Source organism: Mastigoproctus giganteus, chromosome 1, assembly GCF_048544385.1.
Source record: "Mastigoproctus giganteus isolate SK-2022 chromosome 1, ASM4854438v1, whole genome shotgun sequence".
NCBI classification, from domain to species: Eukaryota; Metazoa; Arthropoda; class Arachnida; order Uropygi; family Thelyphonidae; genus Mastigoproctus; species Mastigoproctus giganteus.
In genome coordinates this window covers 127,413,487-127,433,682 of record NC_143575.1, presented here as the reverse complement: position 1 = coordinate 127,433,682, position 20,196 = coordinate 127,413,487, and the positions used below count along the sequence as shown (strand labels likewise).

At 36.3% G+C, this 20,196-nt stretch overlaps 1 protein-coding gene across 3 annotated transcripts in view; it reads right to left on the bottom strand.

Annotated features, from left to right (window-relative positions):
- LOC150091128 (arginine and glutamate-rich protein 1-like) overlaps positions 1-20,196 on the bottom strand; it is a 178,913-nt gene that overhangs the window by 15,094 nt on the left and 143,623 nt on the right. For 2 of the 3 annotated variants that reach the window (XM_090374399.1, XM_090374389.1), the window contains one exon: positions 15,918-16,001. In XM_090374399.1, the coding sequence (XP_090230525.1) occupies positions 15,918-16,001 (84 nt within the window). Of the gene's footprint in view, positions 1-15,917; positions 16,002-17,006; positions 17,075-20,196 lie in introns of all 3 variants that reach the window. The other variant, XM_090374410.1, reaches the window with a different exon arrangement.

Below are 20,196 nucleotides of genomic sequence, written 5' to 3'. Positions count from 1 at the left end.
GCAGTATCCAACATATACAAAGGGTACTAGGAAAGTTTTGCAATACAGCTTTGTTTATTTAATTTTTTCAAAGTAATTTCCTCTACATTCAATACACCTCTCCATCCTCCGAAACCAATCTTTAAACTAGTTCTGCCAAGTTTCACTAGGGAGTAAAGCACACTCGTTGTCCCAAGCCCGTAGAAGATCCTCATCACTGGAAAACCGCCTCCCTTTTAGCTTCATTTTCACATGCGGGAACAGTGCAAAGTCGCAGGGAGCAAGGTCTGGACTGTAGGGAGGGTGCTCGAGAAGTTTCAGTCCTGTCGTGGTCAAATATTCGGTGCAGGCTTTGGCGCGGTGAGCTGGAGCATTTTCGTGATGGAGGTACCAGGTGTCCATTCTTGACTTTGGCCGCAGGTTCTTCATAGATCCAATGACTTTAGGCAGGCATTGTTCAGTATACCACTTAGCTGTGACTGTCTTCTGCGTGTCCAAAACGACACGTTCCACAATTCCACTCGATTTGAAAAATACAGCTATCATTTTCTTCTTTACAGATCGGGATTTTCTGACAATTATGGGTGTGTTGTCATCATCAAAGACCCAAACTTTGTTTTGAGCCTTGGTCGGCAGATCGTAATAGTACAGCCAAGTCTCGTCACCTGTCACGATGTTGTTCACATACCGAGATTGTCCCTTATCAAACTTTTTTAACATCTCCCGGCACCAAGTCACACGTCGTGTCATCTGCTCTTCAGTCAGTTGATGCGGCACCCAGAGAGAACAAAGTTTCTTCACGTGCAAATGATCTTGCAGAATCGAACGAATTGCTGGTGCATTTAGGCCCAAAGTATCCTCTATCTGTTGGTAGGTCACTCGCCTGTTTTCGTCAAGCATTTTCCTCACAGCAGTAACGTTTTCCTCCGTAACTGACGTTCGTGGCCTTCCCAGCCTCTCAGAATCCTCCAGAGTGAAATTTCCCCTTTGGAATTCTCTATACCACCTGAATATCGTTGTACGATGTGGACAATCATCATCTAGTGCAAGAGTCATTTCTTCTAAGCACTGGTCTATGGTTAAACCACGCACGAAATTATACCGCAAAACTGTCCTTATCTCATTTCGTGACCACGATGCCATCGCAAGCACTTTACACTCTCACTACTAATGAATAACTGAGCCCATCGACTTGGCGCAGCTGCTACTATGCACGTATGAACATGTCTCAACATGCAGCAACAAGCAGCTTCCTGTGATTCATTGTTGCGTCATATCGCAAAACTTTCCTAGTACCCTTTGTACAAGTTGGGCAAAGTTTGAAATATCTGTAGATTCATCTAACTGTATTGCAAAAATTGGACTTTCTCTCAATCGATTTAATAAATTGAATTTTATGTTGTCTGATAAATGTAATACGCCTCGAAACTGTCTCTGGACAGAGACATAGTTTTGAAATCGTTGCTCTACTTTTCTCCATGCATAATTGAAATAATTTTTATTGCAGCAAGGAGAATGTGCCGAATTACGAAGCAGAATAAAGCTTACATGCTACCAGGCCCAACGGAATACAGTAAGCCTAGTAAGCATGGCATGGGGGTGTCAAAATTCAAAATTTTTATTATAATAATATTTAATAAAAGTATCTCGAGGGTGCCAAATACGTTTCTACTTAGGGGCACAAAAACCCTAGCGCCGCACCTGCGTGCAACACACTTGCTATGTATATATATATATATATATATATATATATATATATATATATATATACTGCTACCACACATTCACACCTCTGGCCTTTAGACAATTTGAGAATTTGTGCTGTAGGAAGCACAAATTAACAGCTAAAGGGATTACCGTAAGGAATCAATTGAGTAGTACTGAGAAGTATCAATACAAACTGAGAAGTCGCACTAGTCAGCTGCTTTCTGTGTGTACGTAGCCAGTGAGCAAATTAAAGAGTATTCACAACACAGTGGGCAGTAGGGTTCATTCGTATCTCAGACGTAGTTCGAATAGCAAGGTTTCTACACTTACAGTACTGAAAAAGTAATTTTAACAACAGGTTTTTAGCTTTTATGTACCCAAAAAATAAATTTATTTAAAAATTTCTGTGACCCCCAGAGGGGTCACACCCCACAGTTTTGCACCACTGGACTAAGAGAATAAATGACAGTGGTACTAGTAGATCGATTTGGATCAGAAAATTAAACTAATAATCAAGTATCGCACTGAATTCAGATTTGTCAATAATAATATAGTAGCAATATGTTATTAGTCATTTCCGAGTTATGTAAAACTCGACGAAGTAAGAAGTCCTGGAACGTCGGGGACTTCTGTATTTTTGGATTAAACGGGAAATCGATTATCTGGGATTTGTTTTTTACCATATATCCTGGAAAATCGAGAGTTACTGTATTTGTTAGTACTACATGTTTAAATAAGTTAAAAAGGCGTAGAAGGTAAAATTTTATCCTGAGAGTAAGAGATTTTCATGATGAAGTGATTACTTGCAAAATTGGTTATAAAAGTATGATTTTTCTTCAGTTAAAGCAAATATCATTTGCTATCCTGACAGAAACATTCCTATGCAACCACATGCTAAGTATTTGCTACTAACATGAATAAAAGGTATTGGCAAAAAAAAAAAAAAAAAAAAAAATCTGTAGAAGTGATCTTTAAACTAATTAATAAGGTATGGAGCTGGTTCATGTATCCGATACCTGAGCATAATAGACAGTATATAATATACAAAAATACATGCAGAGTATGCATATGCGTGACCAGAAGAAAATTTTAAAAGTCCATAGAATGCAACAAACACATAGCTAAAGGGAATACTAAAGAACTGGAATTGACAAAACACATTGGAATGTATTCAGGCAAATAGTTGTAGGAACTTTACAGTGGTGATGGGGTAAAGAAACTTTTAATTTTTGTTTTTGGAAAAATAAAAATAAAAGCTTTTTACATTAAGAAATTTACCCAAATGGCTTTAAACAGAAACAAGGAGAGAAAAAGGGAAATACAGAATGAGCTTTTCAACAATAAAATTAAGCAGGGTATAATGGATTCCCAGCATTCTCCCCATGGTGCTGGGGAGGGGTGCTGTGAATGAGAGGCTGTGAGAAAACTAGGCACTGGATTGGAGATGTCACATATGACATGATATCATCAGTTAGAGAAAGGCTAACTGTAAACTTTGTTCCAACTCACTATGCCTGTGGAAAGGCCTGGTAAGGGATTTACAATGTGATGCTTGTCTATTAAAATTATTTATTGTGGTGCACAAAGTGTTAGAATACTTTATCTCTTGAAGGAAATATTCTTATCTATTCAAGAAAAGTCACAAAACAAGGTGCAATTATGAGTTGGAGTGGATTAGAACAACTGTTGAACAGCTTACTGATAAATAACAAAAAGTTAAAAACTAAGTTGAACTCCACAAGTGCAGAGAAAAGAGCCCTTAAATGTAATCCTTCTTCTAACATACTTACCTCATATGCTTCGGTATTAATGCATACTACTGACAGATTTTCAAAGACAATTACAACTTCTGCTTCTAAAAAATTCGCCAACTGACATAAAAAAACAGAACTTAATTATATAAAAAGGTTTCGAACATTCAAATATTTCCAACAGTCAGGTATCTTACCAATACCTATCATCAGACCATGCTACTGGTACCAAGCTTTTATCCTGGATCCGGGGTTCTTGTGTAGCGGAAGCTTAGGGTGACCTTTGCTCCCATACTCTAGACATCAAGGTTAGTGTGCAGGCTGGTTCAGGTGGACTGGAGGAAGTTGTATCTGGTCTATTTTATTTTCTTGAATTGAACGTTTCCTATTGCTTGCTGAGGTTCCAAACATTTTTACGAAGTAGTAGTAGTAGGAAGAAGTTGCGAATGAGACGGACTGTGGTTGGTCCGTACCTAGATCCAATATAGTTAGTGAAGGGCGCTACGTGGTTGTTTTCCATTAAGGTTTTCCATATTGACACTACTCTTATAGCATGTGAAATTAATAATACAACTTAATAATATAGTTTATTAGGCTGTTCATCTACATTACTATACATTAAAATGATGTTTCGGGTATCTCACTGATACCCATCATCAGACCATGCTGTTGGGGAAACAGAAAATAGAAAAGGTTACAAATTTTGAATATTTCAGAATATTACAGTTACAATTACAATTACCAAAATTTTTACAGTTACATTTATAATTGCCAATATTATACAATCTGCAAATTAAAATTCTAAATTATTAAGTTGCCTTTACAATAGAAAACAGGAAATCTAAGGAAAATACAAAGGGTAAGATCCTGAACCAGCCTGCACACCAACCCTAATGTTCAGAGAAATGGAAGCAAAGGTCACCCCAGGCTCCCACTACAAAAGAACTACAGATTCAGGTAAAAACTTGACACTATCCTTTGGTTAATGGAGCTAATCACTCACGTGTAAATTAACTGCTGGCAGTGCCTGTATGCACATCAGGTTTCTATTATAACGGCAGCTTAATCATTCAGAATCATAATTTGCAAATTGGAATATTGGTAATTATAAATGTAATTGTAATTGTAATATTCTAAAATATTCAAAAATTGTAACCTTTTCTATTTTCTGTTTCCCCAACAGCATGGTCTGATGATGGGTATCAGTAAGATACCCGAAACGTCAATTTAATATATAGTAATGTAGGCGACAGCCTAATAAACTATAAAATTAATTTCACGTGGTGTAAGACCAGCATTAATATAATAACCTTCATGTTATGCTAATCAAAGAGAGAGAAAAAAACAGTTGTAAACGTAACAAGTAAATACATGGGCTGTGTTAGGGTAACTAAGAGTAAGAATCGGTTTGGTTTGGTTTTGTTTTGGTTTTTATGGCACATGAGCAGCTAAAGGCTATAATGTGCCAAGTCCAATGATCAAATACAAGTTAAAAATATGTTGCTATATCAATATTTATAAATAACTAAAAACAAGAAAATTTAGACCAAGATAAAATCAGGTAAAAAATAAATATGCATGGTGCATAATAAAAACATTTATATATATATCTATAAAGTTTTATAATTTTTAAAAAGTTAAAAACTGAAGCCACATTGTCTTTGTTAGTTAAAATCTGACAATGTATATGGCTGTCAGATGGTTAAAAGTGCTAAAACATAAATACCTTGCATTTAAAAATCTTGGACAGGTGATAATGATAGGTTTCAATGTTAAAATGGTGTCACTGCTCGCACATAGGTCAGTCATCAGACCTCAGCAGAAAAGCATGCATCAGATGATTGTGCCCTATGCGCTAGAACAATTTCCTCTTTACAGTCCCTGCACAGACTAGAAGGCCAAAGTTCGATTACAGGCTCAATCTCGTATAACTAATTTTCATTCTGCCCATGCCAAGAGTGTTGCCATTGGGAACTAACAGACAAGAATTATAATGGATCACTGATTTGGCTGTGGAGTCTGCCAAATCATTTCCCATGATCCCAATGTGGATGGGGATCCAGCAGAAGCAAATATAAAATTTCAATTCAGAAAGAAAATGTATCCTCTGCTGTACACAGGACAGGACTGGATGAGGATTGCACCTCATCGATGACAAAGCCTATAAAGAACTGAGAGAATCAGTATAAATAACACATTTTTGGTGGTGGTTGTGTGTTTGTATGTGAGTCAAGGCTAGTACAATTGTGTGCAGCTCAGATATTGTAGCATCTGGGAAGATAGCTGCAGATCCAACAGACATCTCTGACTTCGAACCATCTGTGAAGACTGGCAAGAAGTCAGAATGCTCAGATCAGTGTGCTGAAAGGAGCTGCAGGTAGACAGCAGATGGAGTACTATCCTTCCTCCAGTTGGCATGAGAGAAGTTGTAAGTGGGAATACAAGCATGCGCTAAGAAGAGGTGCATGTATACTTGCATGTTCATCAATGCTAGGAGCATAGTAAACAAATCTGATGAATTTGAAGTGCTGGTCAAGAAATCAAATGTGGACAGTGTTGGGATATCAGATGTGTAGTGTCACTCAGATATAAGGGATGCAGAATACAATGTATAGAGAAAGGATAGAGAAGATAGGACAGGGGGAAGGGTTATGCTCTTAGTAAAAAACTTATGTTATACTTTTAATTTTCAACATAGGTTGTTTCCAACAGCAGCAAGTTACAGAGACAACAAGAAGGTAATACTCTTGATCTAGTTATCAGCAGTGATTCCCCATTAAGAATCAGAAGGTGAAAGACCTACTGTGTGGCAATGATCACAGTGAAATAATGTGCCTTCTTCCACTCAACCATACCTTTATCAATAGCAGCAACTTGCCCTCAATGCCACACTGCTCCAATTTGTATGGGCAGTCTTTTATGTGCAACAGTATCAAAAGCTTTCCAGAAATCTGAGTACATGATATCAAAATTCTTTTTTGCATCCAGTTCCTTGGTGATCACATCATAGTATCCAATCAAACTGGTCGGACACGATTTCCCCTTAGCAAACTCATGATGTGAGTGAAGTATAATTGCAGCCTTGTCTAGATGATCCTGCATTACTTCTTTAACCAGTGACTTTTCCCTGGAACAGAAGTTAAACTAACAGGTCTGTAATTACTTGTGTCACCCTGTGATCCCCCTTTGTGAATTGGGAATACATCTGCATATTTCCTATCTGTGGGAATCCCCCCCCTCGAATTCAAGGATGCTTTCGTAATTATGGCCAAAGGCTTGCTTACCTCATTTTCTGCCTCTCCTAATATGATTGGATAGATCCCATCCACCCCAGGTGACTTTTTTATGTTCTACTAGGGACTGTCTTGATTTTTAATTGCATATTTATGTGCAATGACAACATGTAAAGAATTGGTAATATTGCCAAAAAGTATATCACAGTTTAATCCGAAGTTACTCAGGCTCTCAGCAAGCCAGAAAAATAAAGAATTTTTTTTCTTTTTTTTCCAAAGCTCTGAATATCCCTGGGGATCAGTTCAATCCATACTTTTTTGACTGTACCTTCTGGCAAATAAATTTGAATCTGTGGCTCGTGTTTGTATTCCTAGAAAGTGAAAATGCATCTCTCCATCATGAGTTTGCTCTACCCTTTTATGGCTTAAAACCTCAAATAAGGCCTCCAGACCTGTACACAATATTCATGATGGACTGAAGGCAGGGAAGACTGATACTTGTTGACTCTCAATAATGTTTCTGTAGATGGTTAATTTGAGAAATACATGCAAAGGAAGGTTTTCTGTTGCAGAAGCAGAAGGAATAAATGAAGAAAAGAAAAAAGTTGGCTCTGTGAGGTTTGGAGTTGGAAAGTCTATGGGGGGATTTACAGACTCCAGTTCGGAAGAATAGGGCCTATCCAGAGAAGGGATGTATGGTTTCAGTTTGATAGCAATTTTTTAACATATACAATACTGCTACCAATGGATGTTCTCCTGTTTTTTGGTCAATTTCTTCTCCAATTACTGATTTTATAACCATCTTACTGAATCTCACACTATAAATGTAAAAAAAAAAAAAAAAAAAAAACAGCAAAAGTGAAATGACAAACTGGCAAAATTTTAGACACAGAAGCTATAAATTTGGTCAGTTTTAGCAATATGCAGCAAAACAAATAAAACGTTTTTCCTGTGTTCATTTGTTACATTCTGAACTCAACTTTTAAAGAATTCATAATCTTTTGTTACTAACAGGTGGTCAATTTTTTCCAATTCTATAGGTGGAAATTACTTAGCAGCTAATGGCTTGGGTAACTGAGAGCTAAAGTATTCTCCACAGTAGGCCATCTAATAGCTAACATGCAACATATGTGAGCCAACAATCTTTTCACAGACTACAGTTGTCGCAGTAAAAAAAAAAAAAAAACGTTTTTCCATCAAATATATCTTTTTCTGCAACTCAGAACAGAAATTATACAGACTTTCTAAGAGTTACATGTAGCAGCATTTCACAGACCCTGCATTTTTTGTGTTTGCATGCTAACCAATAGAGAATTTTTCCTTCAAATTTTGTGATGTCTAATATACATCAAAGAAATCTTTTGTAACAATACAATTTTCAAACAACCAGTTATGAATATAGTACACACTGGTTTTTACCCCCCTTTTCTGTGCAAAGTAACAGTGGAGGCAAATATTACACAATTTATTGAAAGTTTCTTACATGTTTATGAAAGTTTATTAACCTGTCTATTTATGGCTGCTAATAGAGATTTTTTCTTGCAATTTTGTTATAAGGCCAAATATCCTGGAACAGTGCTGTTGCATTTTTTCCTGGAACATCCTGGAACAGTGCTGTTGCATTTTGCATTCATGATCATAAATTTGTTTTTGAAAAACAAATTTATGATCATGAATTTATTTTTTATCCAGTGACAAACTGGTATTTTCTGTTTGACACCAGTTTTTGCAATTCACAATCAGGCTGCCAACAGATGAATTTCCTTGAAATTTTGTTACACACTGAAGAAAGTATTTTTTTCTCCAAAAAATAAAAAAATAATAAATAAATAAACAGTTTGTTATGAAGAGCAGAAACTTTTATTTTCCTTTACATGCAAAGAAACCATTACAGCATAGTTTTCTGATCTAAACATGTGAGAGAATGCAAACACTTTACATGAGCAAAGGAGCTGCAGCCAAGCATGTGCTTGCAGTAGCTGATATGCCATAGGTAGTGCAAAAACCACTGACATTTCAAAATCTGGCAAATGAGATAGCTTTTTCCAAAGCCAGCTTAGCAAGGGCCACTAGCTTATGCTGTGAACAAACTAAACAAAGGCTTAGCAGCATTTCATACTTGATTCAATGTTTTTCCTGTTTTCACAGTAACTAACAGAAATCTGTGGAATTTTAAATAGGAACAAATCAAAGAAACATTTTTGTTGAGAGAGATTAAGAATTTCATCTGTGTATATGGAGTAGATGAAATCACTGAAATTTGGTCTGAGTCTAATCAACTCACCCAAAGAACTTGTGGGTTAATTCACCTGACTGCCCTCCTTTGAATAGGTTCTAGAAGCTTGACAGATTTTGGGGGGGGGGGGGGCATCACCCTAGATGTGGGAACAATATTCCATAGTGCAGCAGATTTGAGACTTGTACTGGGGAACAGCTTCTTAGAAGAAAAGGAATATTGAGAACAAAAAAAAAAAAAAAAAAAAAAAAGAAAAAAGAAAAAGAAAACCCAGGATTTTGATGCAGATGAAGCATGAAACTGGGTTTAATTTTTTGACAAGATCTCTTGCTTAAGCAGAGAGAGAGAGAATCTAGAATGATCCTAATAAAAACATGTGATCTTCATTAGAAATCTGAGTGTTACTGAAGATAAGCACTGGAACCACAGATCTTTTTTTGTTAGATATATCACAGAATCGGCATTTAAAGAATCAGCAGTAGAGTAAATGAGAGGTTGAAGCTGTTTGTGTAGAGGAAGGTTTCTTAAAATGGAAGGTAGGTTGCAGTGTGCTATCATCAACAAAGCTGTGGATAGAATTTAGTCAGTAGAATATGGTTATTAATATACAAGAGAAAAACAGTGGGAGAAAGAACTGAACCTTTGGGAATGCCACCATTCAGAATTACACAGAGAAAGCCAATATTGGCCTTTCTCTGTGGAAAGGCCAAAGGCCAAGATTGCAGTGTGCTATCATCAACAAAGATGTGGATAGAATTTAGTCAGTAGAAGATGGTCATTAATATACAAGAGAAAAACAGTGGGAGAAAGAACTGAACCTTTGAGAATGCCACCATTCAGAGTTACACAGAGAAAGACCAATACCACACAGTGACTGGTCAGGGAAAACTGGCTGATCAGTCAGTGTGAGGTAATGGTAATGGAGTTGCAAAAAAAGGAAGTTTGTTTAGAAGCCATAAATCCCAAATACAATCAAAAACATTGAAACATCAAGAGAGAGCAACTGCTTGACTTTCACTAAGCCTTTCAATCAAATTTGTCCAAAGATGAGAAACATAAGCCAAGATCAAGGGGCATCACAAGGGGATCAAGGCTGATAGAACCCATATTGGCAATCATTGATCAGATGGAAGATTTTGGGTTATGTAAGAATGGGCAATTGATGGATTTGTCACCCTTTATAGGAACCAGCTGGACATGAGCAAATTTCCATGCAGAAGGAAAAACACCAGTGAAATAGAAGAGTGCAAAAAGGTTACAGAAAATGAAAGCAAGCTCAGTCATCAAAGCAAATATACACACACATACGGGTTTTCAGAACAAGTGGAGAAATGCTACCAACACCCAAAGACTTGGGTGTTGTACTTGTGTCTAATGTACTTGTGTACATTAGAAAAATTTCAATCCTCTCATTTTGAATGACTCATCTTTCAGTCACTCTCATGTTGAATGACTGACAGAAGACGCTCAAGTCATCAACGTATAGAGCATTGAAAACCACTAATGGAAGCTGGCCAGTAATGGAATTTATTCTGATTGCAAAGAGTGTTACACTTAAAACAGGTCACTGGGAAGGGATTCCTTCCACTTGACATAGAGGGGAAGAAAGGGAAGATCTGATCTGGAACAAAACTGACTTCTGAAAGGCATCATGAATACATGATAAGTGATCAAAATTAGACCTGCTTCTTCAAAAGCCACAGTGTTTTTGCAAAACAGCTAATTTTCTCTACGTGCCATAACAATCAAGAATTCCAACACTTTACAAATGCAGCTAGTCAAAGCTATGGGTAATTGCCTGGACCCGTGGGGCTTTTGCTAGCTTTAAACAGGCTAAGAAATTGCCTTATGTGAGTCTGGAAATTCCCCTTCAATAAATATTCAGTTGAACAAAACAAGTAAATAGAACACAGCTGCTGTTTAAAAATGCTTTATAATACTTCATAGTGAAGGATGTCTGGTCCAACTACACTTACCTTAGAAAGAGCCATCCCTAGCTCTTCACTAAATGACATTATATCCCCTAGCATCTTTGAAGCGAAACTGATCTGTTGTTTTTCCTTCCTTTCTTTGTTGGTCAGAAAAACAGGAGGATAAAATGTTCTTATTGAAATCTGTATAAACATTTCTTTCCCCCCAACCACAGTGTAACAGCAATTTCAGAAGGATCTACAACTAAATCTCCTTTATAAAGGAAGACTGTGATGGGTATAAAGTTACAGATGATCCAAGATTTCGTCTGACTCTGATATCTCCTTGAGCACAAACACATTTAAATGCTGGGATAGCATCAAAATGGCCCTGTGCTCTGTTCTGCTGCTGCTATGGAACCAGAAGTTCACCATGTTTGGGGTAAGATAAGTAACATGCAGACCTTTTGTCGAATTGTATGCATCACTGTCTTGCCTATACTTTTGCTGATATGATACTGTATCATTGATTAAAAACTAGCTGACTGTAAGTGAATCAAAGTGTACCAGATGTTTGTGCTCATTCCAATCGGCCTGATCAAGATTCTATTTTATCCCAAAAGGACAACAAGGCTTTGAATTGACCAAGGCACATATCACTGGGAAGTGATCACTCCCAAGGTTTTCTTATACTTTCCATGAAAATAATAGGATGAGGAAAGAAATATTCAAATCAGTAGCAATAAAAGCATGTGCCAGGTGATAAACATATGTGATAGTCCCATTTAAAACAGAGGTCATCATGGTCCAGCATAGCATACACTGCATTATCAGGATGTGTCCACTAATACTGATACTGCCCACACAATGTACTGTTATCATTAGTATTAGTGGTGGCAAATTATGCAATAAAGCAAGCTTATACAGCAGCAGCAGCAGCAAAACCCCCCTTCCTTCCTATATCACCTCTCCACCTCGTCCAATAGTTTGTCTCGTTCTTCCTTGAATTAATTCAAACTATCCACCATTTTCCACAACAGATGGAAGTTTTGTTCCAACGATCAACTGCCCACTGGCTGAAGGCCAACTTCCACATATCTATCCTGCAACAATTTTTCCTCAATCCATTTGAAGGCTTAATCCATAAAGGGGCACACATCAGTCCTTTGCCCACCTTTTTAATTTTATTCTTGGCAACGCTAGTTGAAACCATCCTAACTGACACCACTTTGGGTAGTTCTTTATCATTTATCTGTCAACAGTGTAAACTATTTGTTACATGTGTTCTTTACTTAGTTTGTAAATAACTGAATGTAGTAGTAGTAGTAGTAGTGGCATGTGATGCAAGAAAGCAAATGTATGAGCTTATGCAGCATCAGCAAAAAAAAAAAAAATCACACCATTCCCTCCAAATGCCTGTCCAGTTCCTCCTTAAATTTATTCAAGCTATCAACTTCCACAACGACAGATGGAAGTTTGTTCCAGCAATTAACCACCCGCTGGCTAAAGGCAAATTTCCGCACATCTATTCTACATCTGTCTTTTCTTAATTTGAATTTATGCCCCCTTAGGTTCGCAATCTGAACAAGTGGAAGGATCCCATCAGAATTCAGCGTGCTCAATCCATTCAAGGCCTTATATACCTCAATCAGATCACCGCGCAGGTGCCTAGTCTCCAGCCACTGCAATTTGCAGAACTTAAGCCTTTCTTGGTAAGAGGACCCCTCCATTCTCCTCACCAATCTTGTTGCCCATCTCTGTACTCACTCAAGCAACTCTACGTCCTTCCTAAAATGAGGCCTCCAGACCTGTACTCAAGACGTGGTCTGACAAAGGGATAATAAACTCCTTTTCTCTACTAGTAAAATTCCTGTATATCATTGACAATACCCCATGACCTGCTCTGGCAGCCTGTCTGCACTGCTTAGAAAACTTCATATCTGACTGCACAATTACTCCCAGGTCTTTTTTAACCACCCTAAATGTAGTACCACACAGCTGGTACGTTTCTCTGGGATTACAGCAACCCACATACAGTACTTTGCTTTTACCAATGTTAAACTTCAGTTGCCATTTCTCAGCCCATCTGCGCAACTTTTATAGATCCTGTTGCAGTAGCATACTGTCATTACTATCATTAACAACCCTGCTGCCAACCTTTGTATCATTTGCAAACTTGGATACCAAGCCTAATACACCTTCATCAATATCAATGATAAATATACAAACAGCGGGCCCCACTTTCACGACAAACTTCATGGACTAATAACATTAGTACAGGAAGAGCGGCTCCACTGATTACCATTCTCTTGTCTTCTCCCACTCAACCATCCTTTTATCCATTGTAGCAAATTGCCCTTAATACCATGCTCCAATTTGTACAGTAGTCTTCCATACATAACAGAATCAAAAGCTTTCCTGAAATTCAAGTATAGGATATCAAAATAATTTTTTGTATCCAGTTCCTTTGTAACCACATCATAGTATCCAATCAGATTTTTCAGACAAGACTTTCCCTTAACAAACCCATGCTGTGTCTGAATTATTACAGCAGTCTTGTCTAGATGATCTGCAAACATTCTTTAACCAGTGACTCCATTATTTTCACCGGAACAGAAGTTAAACTAACAAGTCTGTAATTACCCGTGTCACCATTTGATCCCCCCTTTGTGAATTGGGGATACATTTGCACATTTCCAGTCTGTGGGGACTTCTCCTGAGTACAAGGATGCTCTCATAATTATGCCTAAGGGTTTGCTTACTTTCTTTGGGGCCTCCTTTAATATAACTGGGTAGATCCCGTCCACCCATGGTGCCTTTCCTTTGTTAAACTTCAATGATTTCTCCTCTACTTTCCTCTCAGTTATAACAAAATCAATAAGCTCCCTGTTAGAGTTTAATAAGCTTCTGTACTTCACTTTCGTAAAGAATTCCTCATGTGTGAATGTAGATGCAAAATACTCATTCAGTTTGTCAGCTATCTGAGCAGGATCATCAACAGTCAAACTATCAATATCAAGTGGACCAATCTGATTCATCTCCTTTCTTCTAGAGTTTATATAAGTAAAGAAGTCTTTGCTGTTTTTCTTAGCATCCTTTGCCAAAAATTTCTTGTAATCTAACTTTGCTTGACTAATCTCCTTTGCGACTTGATTACAGACTAGCTTATATCTGCAATAGACTTCTGGTGTCGTCTGATAAGTTATATTCATCCATTTAAGCCCAAACCTAATAATTCATCTGACATCCATTTAGGCCCAAACCTTCAAACAGTATTTCTGAATCGGTATGAAAAGCCCGATAGCTGAATCGGTATGAAAAGCCCGAAGTACCTCTCAATGACGAAAGGGTAGAAATTCTCAGTTGTGTGGAGAGAATGTAATATACGGAATTTTGGAGATTCCTGCTTGTTTGTGTCTTTTCAGTCTCTTTGACAGAAAGAAGTCGTGGTCAGCTTCACGATGTCATTGTGTTGAGAGCTCTTTGGCTCTGAACGTGGGAATTCAACGTTATCCATTTCATCTCCTTTTGGCCACAAAGGCTGGTTCCTCCTTCAAGTTACTGGCCCTGCCAGGGGGAAGCAGGAGTAATGCTAGGTGAGTGGATAAGGGCCAAGTTACGTTAGTTGAATTAGTTAAATAAAAATATAGAGGAAAGGTGTCTTTTTTTCCCGACTTCACTTACTGCTTGTAAGAGAAAGGTCTTCTGAATTTAATGTAACTTAAATATGTAAATAGTTAAACTAAACAGAAGAAAAATTCACTGCTATGAAGATGCTTTTGAAATTGCACAATGATCACTTGGTCACGGAATGCTTGGCACCTGGGTGCGAAATGGATGAATACACAACTGGACAGTCTAATAAACAGAGGGCTGTAATTAATGGCCATTCTTTATACTGTTGTAATGTCAGAAGTGGGGGATCCTCTAAGGATCAGTTCGTGACCACTATTGTTTCTGATTTTCATAAACGACATTGAAAGGGCATGACATCAAAATTTACAAATGTAAAATTGGGAGTCATCAATGATCAGTGCCAAACAGTGCTCTTTCAGGATGATTTGAACAGACTTCAAGGATAGTCTGAAGAGTGTCAGCTATGTTTTATTTATACTGTTGTAATGTCAGAAGTGGGGGATCCTCTAAGGATCAGTTCGTGACCACTATTGTTTCTGATTTTCATAAACGACATTGAAAGGGCATGACATCAAAATTTACAAATGTAAAAATTGGGAGTCATCAATGATCAGTGCCAAACAGTGCTCTTTCAGGATGATTTGAACAGACTTCGAGGATAGTCTGAAGAGTGTCAGCTATGTTTTATTGCAGCAAAATGCAAGGTATTACAACTAGGGAATAGCAACCCCAATAACTTATACACTTGGTTAGGTTGAATTAAAAACAGCAGAGGAAGAAAAGGATCTGGGAGTTATAATATGGACAGATATGAAGTTCTCAGAGTAGTGAGAACAAGAGGGAAGGAAAACTCATGGTGTCCTTGCAATGATTTATCAAACAATAGCCTCTAAAGATAGGGAGCCATAATCCCACTGTATAAGGCAATTGTAAGACTGCACTTTGAATATTGTGTCCATTTATAGAGATCATCTAAAAAGAGGCACTGGGCTTTTTGAAAGGGTCCGAAGGTGAGTAACTTACATGGTGAGATCGGCAAAATACCAACCACACAAGGAAAGACTTTGTTTACGCAGGCAACCAAGTACTTTAGAAGGGACTTGTTGAGGTCTATAATGCTCTGAGTGGGATTAGCAAAATGAATGAAGGTGAAATTTTCACTGTTAGAAAGAATTCCAGAAGTAGGGGAGATAATTTCAAAATACAGGAGAGGAGCAAGTTGGTGATTATTGGAACAAGTTGCCTCTACAGGCAGTTGAGGCACATTGTTTGAGAAATTTATAAAGACCAACTGGATAGTTACTTGCGTGAGGAAGGAAGTGAATAATTTGTCTGTTTTTTTCTTATTTTTTTCTTTTCCAGTTCAGCAAGTCTGTGGCTTCCTTGCACTATATGGCTAATAATTGCTAAAAATGCTAGCAATTCAATGTGCACATAATAAATTCAGACAAATCACTTCACTTACCAATTTTCTTTGGGCTTCTTCAATTTTTCGATTATTTTCCTCAAGTATATTTTCAAGTTCCATTCGTTTTTTACGCTCTTCTTCCTACAAGATCAAAGTAAACACAGTCAAAGACTATGGTCTAGGGATACACACACACACACACACAACCACACCCATCCATATAAAGTTAATAGTAATTAACCCTGTAAAATAAATTCTTCAAAATCAGTTCCTGATATTAACATTAGCAATTATAGGTATCTTTATCCCCCAAACATTCAATAACTATAATTAAATAGTTATAATACTTTAAAACATTTATACCTATGTAGATAGATATGCAGATCACACAAGATATAGGGGAAAAAAAAAAAAAATAATAATAATAAAATACACTTTGTGGGGGGGGGAGAGAGAGAGAGAGATAGGAAAGGGGAGGGAAGGGAAAGGGGTGAAAGAAAAAAACAATGTGTATACCAAAGATGAGGCAATACTTTCCTAACATTTCTGTATCTGGAATATTTCCTCAATATATAATTTCAGAATTTTCAAACTCATCTTTTAAACATCCATGGAACTGACGATGAAGAACACATACTGTTCTGTAGGACTTGCATAAGCAAGGACAGCAGTCAGATATCCTACAGAATCTGATTTACCAAGGCAAGGAAAGAAATAAATCAATGCATTCCCTCATTGTATTTTTTTCAACCGGGCTCACTTACACATAGAAATTTCCCAGTCATACCATACAAAGACTTTTTTTTTTTCACACACAAACATCTATACATATATAAATACATACATACAACTAGCTAAAATAAAATGCCTCTTACAAAGATATAAACAGCATGGCCATTAGAAGGCCAATTTCATGCCAATCATGAATAATATTAAAACTGTTGTCTTCTGATGTGACTAATTACAATAAACAAAACAATAAAGAACAAGTGACTACCTTTAATGCCATGACTCTGGTAAAAATTGCAGTATCCATACCTGCTTTCCCTGTCTTCAAACAGCTAATTCCACATGCTGGCAGCTAATTCTTTAGTTTTAGGAAAGGAGTGGATATTAGCAGCTGCCAAAAATTAATTTTATGCTCACCTTTCATGCTTTAAAGAAGCTAGAAGTTGTTTCACAACAGCAATTGGGACAAATATAGTCTGCAGTCTCTAATAAATAATGAATGTAGGTTAGGTTAATTATAAACAAACCTGAACAATTATATAGTTCACAAGATATAAGAAGAACATCTTATATTTTATCGTTGTTCTATTAAGGCAAAACCTGTTTCATTCGTGTCACTGCTCCAATTGAAGTTGAAGGTCACGAAGTCCTTTTGTTGTACCTATAAACTTGAAAAACTCAACATTTTATAACACTTAAATAAATTTACTCACAATTAAGGCATTTCAATAAGGGAAGAAACTTAAAATAGTGTGTATATCCATATACATATATATATATATTTTTTTTTTAAACTTGTACTGTGCCTTCATTATATAAAAGGAAAAAAATCTATTATTTTAATCTATAATCCATTTGTATATAACAAGGGTATATATTAAATTTACAGTAGTATATACTTATTGTGTAAAATGCAATAAAATTTTACATGCTGATACAGGAGTTGGAAACCTGTAAGGGCAGCACTGGATACCATCTCAATGGCATCATGAGATGATTTCATTTAATCATCCCAACCTTTCATTAAAGAGAGATAAGCATGCTCATATTCCAATTCAGAGTGTAGCCCCCAAAATACAGTTCACAAGCCTCAATTCAGCTTTTAATTTTATTTTTTTTTGTGTGTGTCCAAACTTTGCAAAATAACAGCAAGTAGCTATTATTCCTTAAATACACAGCTCCCAGGCAGAGTGAGTCTGGTATCTGAATCCACACACCACCCCTGAAAGGTTGCCAATTCCTGTACTAAAAAATACAAAAGAAATGAATATTATTTGGTGAAGAAAACAGATAGCTGTCATAGTGAAATAAGCAATACAGCCAGTAGTATGTATCTGATTTAAATACAAGATGATATATACCATAATAAAATTCTGAAATTTTATTTAAAAAAATGAAGGTTTTAAGAAAAGGAACTTCTTAATACAGATAATATTGAATGTGCAGGAAACTATGTAATTACCAAATAAATTGTATGCAATTACAAGAACATTTAGCTCCTTTAAATTATGCTGGAGTAAATGAATTAACCAGATGTACAGAATTCTGTAAACTATTTCCTGTAATTGAAATTATGAGCAAATGGAAGAAGTTGTGGAGGTGTACACTCATTTGAAAGCTAACATTTCTCTTCAACAGAGTTGAAAATTAAGTCAAATGATCATACTTATGAAAACTACAATTACTTCACAAGTCTGTGAGAACATGGTGTTCAATGAGCTTATATTACTGCGGTGTGTGTGTGTGTGTGTGTGTGTGTGTGTGTGTGTGTGTGTGTGTGAGAGAGAGAGAGAGAGAATTTGACATTTGGGAAAGACAAATATACAAGAAATACAAACATGGACTACAGATTATTAAATAATGTAAAAAAGATAGTATAAAAAATAGTAAAAATGATAAACTATAACTGATTGTGCTAAAGGGTAAGGCAACTTTCCTCACTAGAATCATTTTACTATCTACTGCCATTAGTTTACTATTTATTCTTAAATGAAAACAATCACCTATACATAGTAGACTATAAATAAAGAATTCTGTCTCCAAGAATTATTGGAGACAGAATTTCAATAAATTAGGAGTTTACTTATTTCACTATATGTTCAACCATGGACAATTATATGTGCTTTTAGTATAGCTCATACTGAAAATATTTGAGCAAAATTACCTACAACTGTGCGGGATCATTCAAGGTTTGTAAACAAAAACCAAGAAAGATTTCATAAAGAACACAGCTTACAATGAAGTTTTAAAGCATTTTCAATGTTGCAACTTTTGCACCTGTAGGCTTCTAGTGTGTGTGTACATACGTACAGAATGCACACGCACACACACACACACACACACACACACTAGGAGCCCCGTTTTCCAACATGATCTGGACTGGTGGTTGGTTAATCAAAAAAGTTGGTTAAAGCAGGGGATAATGAATTTTATTTTTGCTTAAAACAACATTTATATTCATTTACATAAAATCTATTATTTTAATCTCCCTACATGATTAAATGTGGTCTTTTGTAGCATAGTCCCCCCCCCTCTTGATAAACACATTGCCTGTTGAATCAGGCTGTTGTTCAATATAATGTAAAGTTGTATCTAGAGCATTTTTGGCTCGGGATTTGATTTAATCTCTTCTTATTTATATTTACATCCATCTGTTTCTGTCACATTGTGTATGCTTCTTCTGCATGATCCATAATTTCATTTTCCAAAAAAATCAACTCTACTTTGTTGAAAAACATTGTTGAATCCCAGATATTCTTTTCTGGCTGATTTCCAAACATTGTTGGATCTACTGTTGTGTCTTCTTGCCGTAAATGAACTTTCAATTATGGATTAATCATAAATAATTCAAATGCAGTTTTTTTTGTTTTTTTTCCCTGTAATTTTATGGATAAGTCACTACTGTTTTACTAAGATAGGATAGGATGCTAAGACTACGATACTGCTGTTTTACTTTATTCATTAATGAACATATTAAATGTAATCAAAATGAAGTTATTAACCAATTTTTAAATGACTCAATAGTAGTAGTAGTAATGGAAAATGATACAAGAAGGCATAATCTGAAGAGTAAAGTTTTGGTGCCTGCATGAATTTTATTTAATGAAATTCACCTATGCAATTCAAAGGTCTCCCAAGCCTTCAAAAGAATATCTTGTGTGGTTCTCGGGGCTAAGCTATATGTAGTTCAAGAATTTCATTAGCATTATTGACCTCAGGCCAAAGTTTTCTCCAAGGTTTAAAAAATGTTCAACTTGGAATTTCATTCCATGCTAGCACTATATTGTAAATACATCTTTAATGTTGATCACTTTTAATGATTCTGTAAGACATATATCCATTATATGTTTTATACTTTTATCCTTGATCCATATGCAGAATAAAGGATGCTAAATTTTGCATTAGAAATACGTCTTTCGTGTTCCCTTCTTTGTTTCCTGCAATTAGGTATGGAGTGTTATCCAGAAAAAGAACAGCCTTTTCAGTTAAGTTGATTTTCTTTCGGTGTCTTGTTTGGCGGAGGTACAAATTCATGCAGGAGTCATTCTTTGAATAATGTAGACTTCATGCATGCTGAAGTTTGTGAGTGGTATAAAATGGTAAAGAT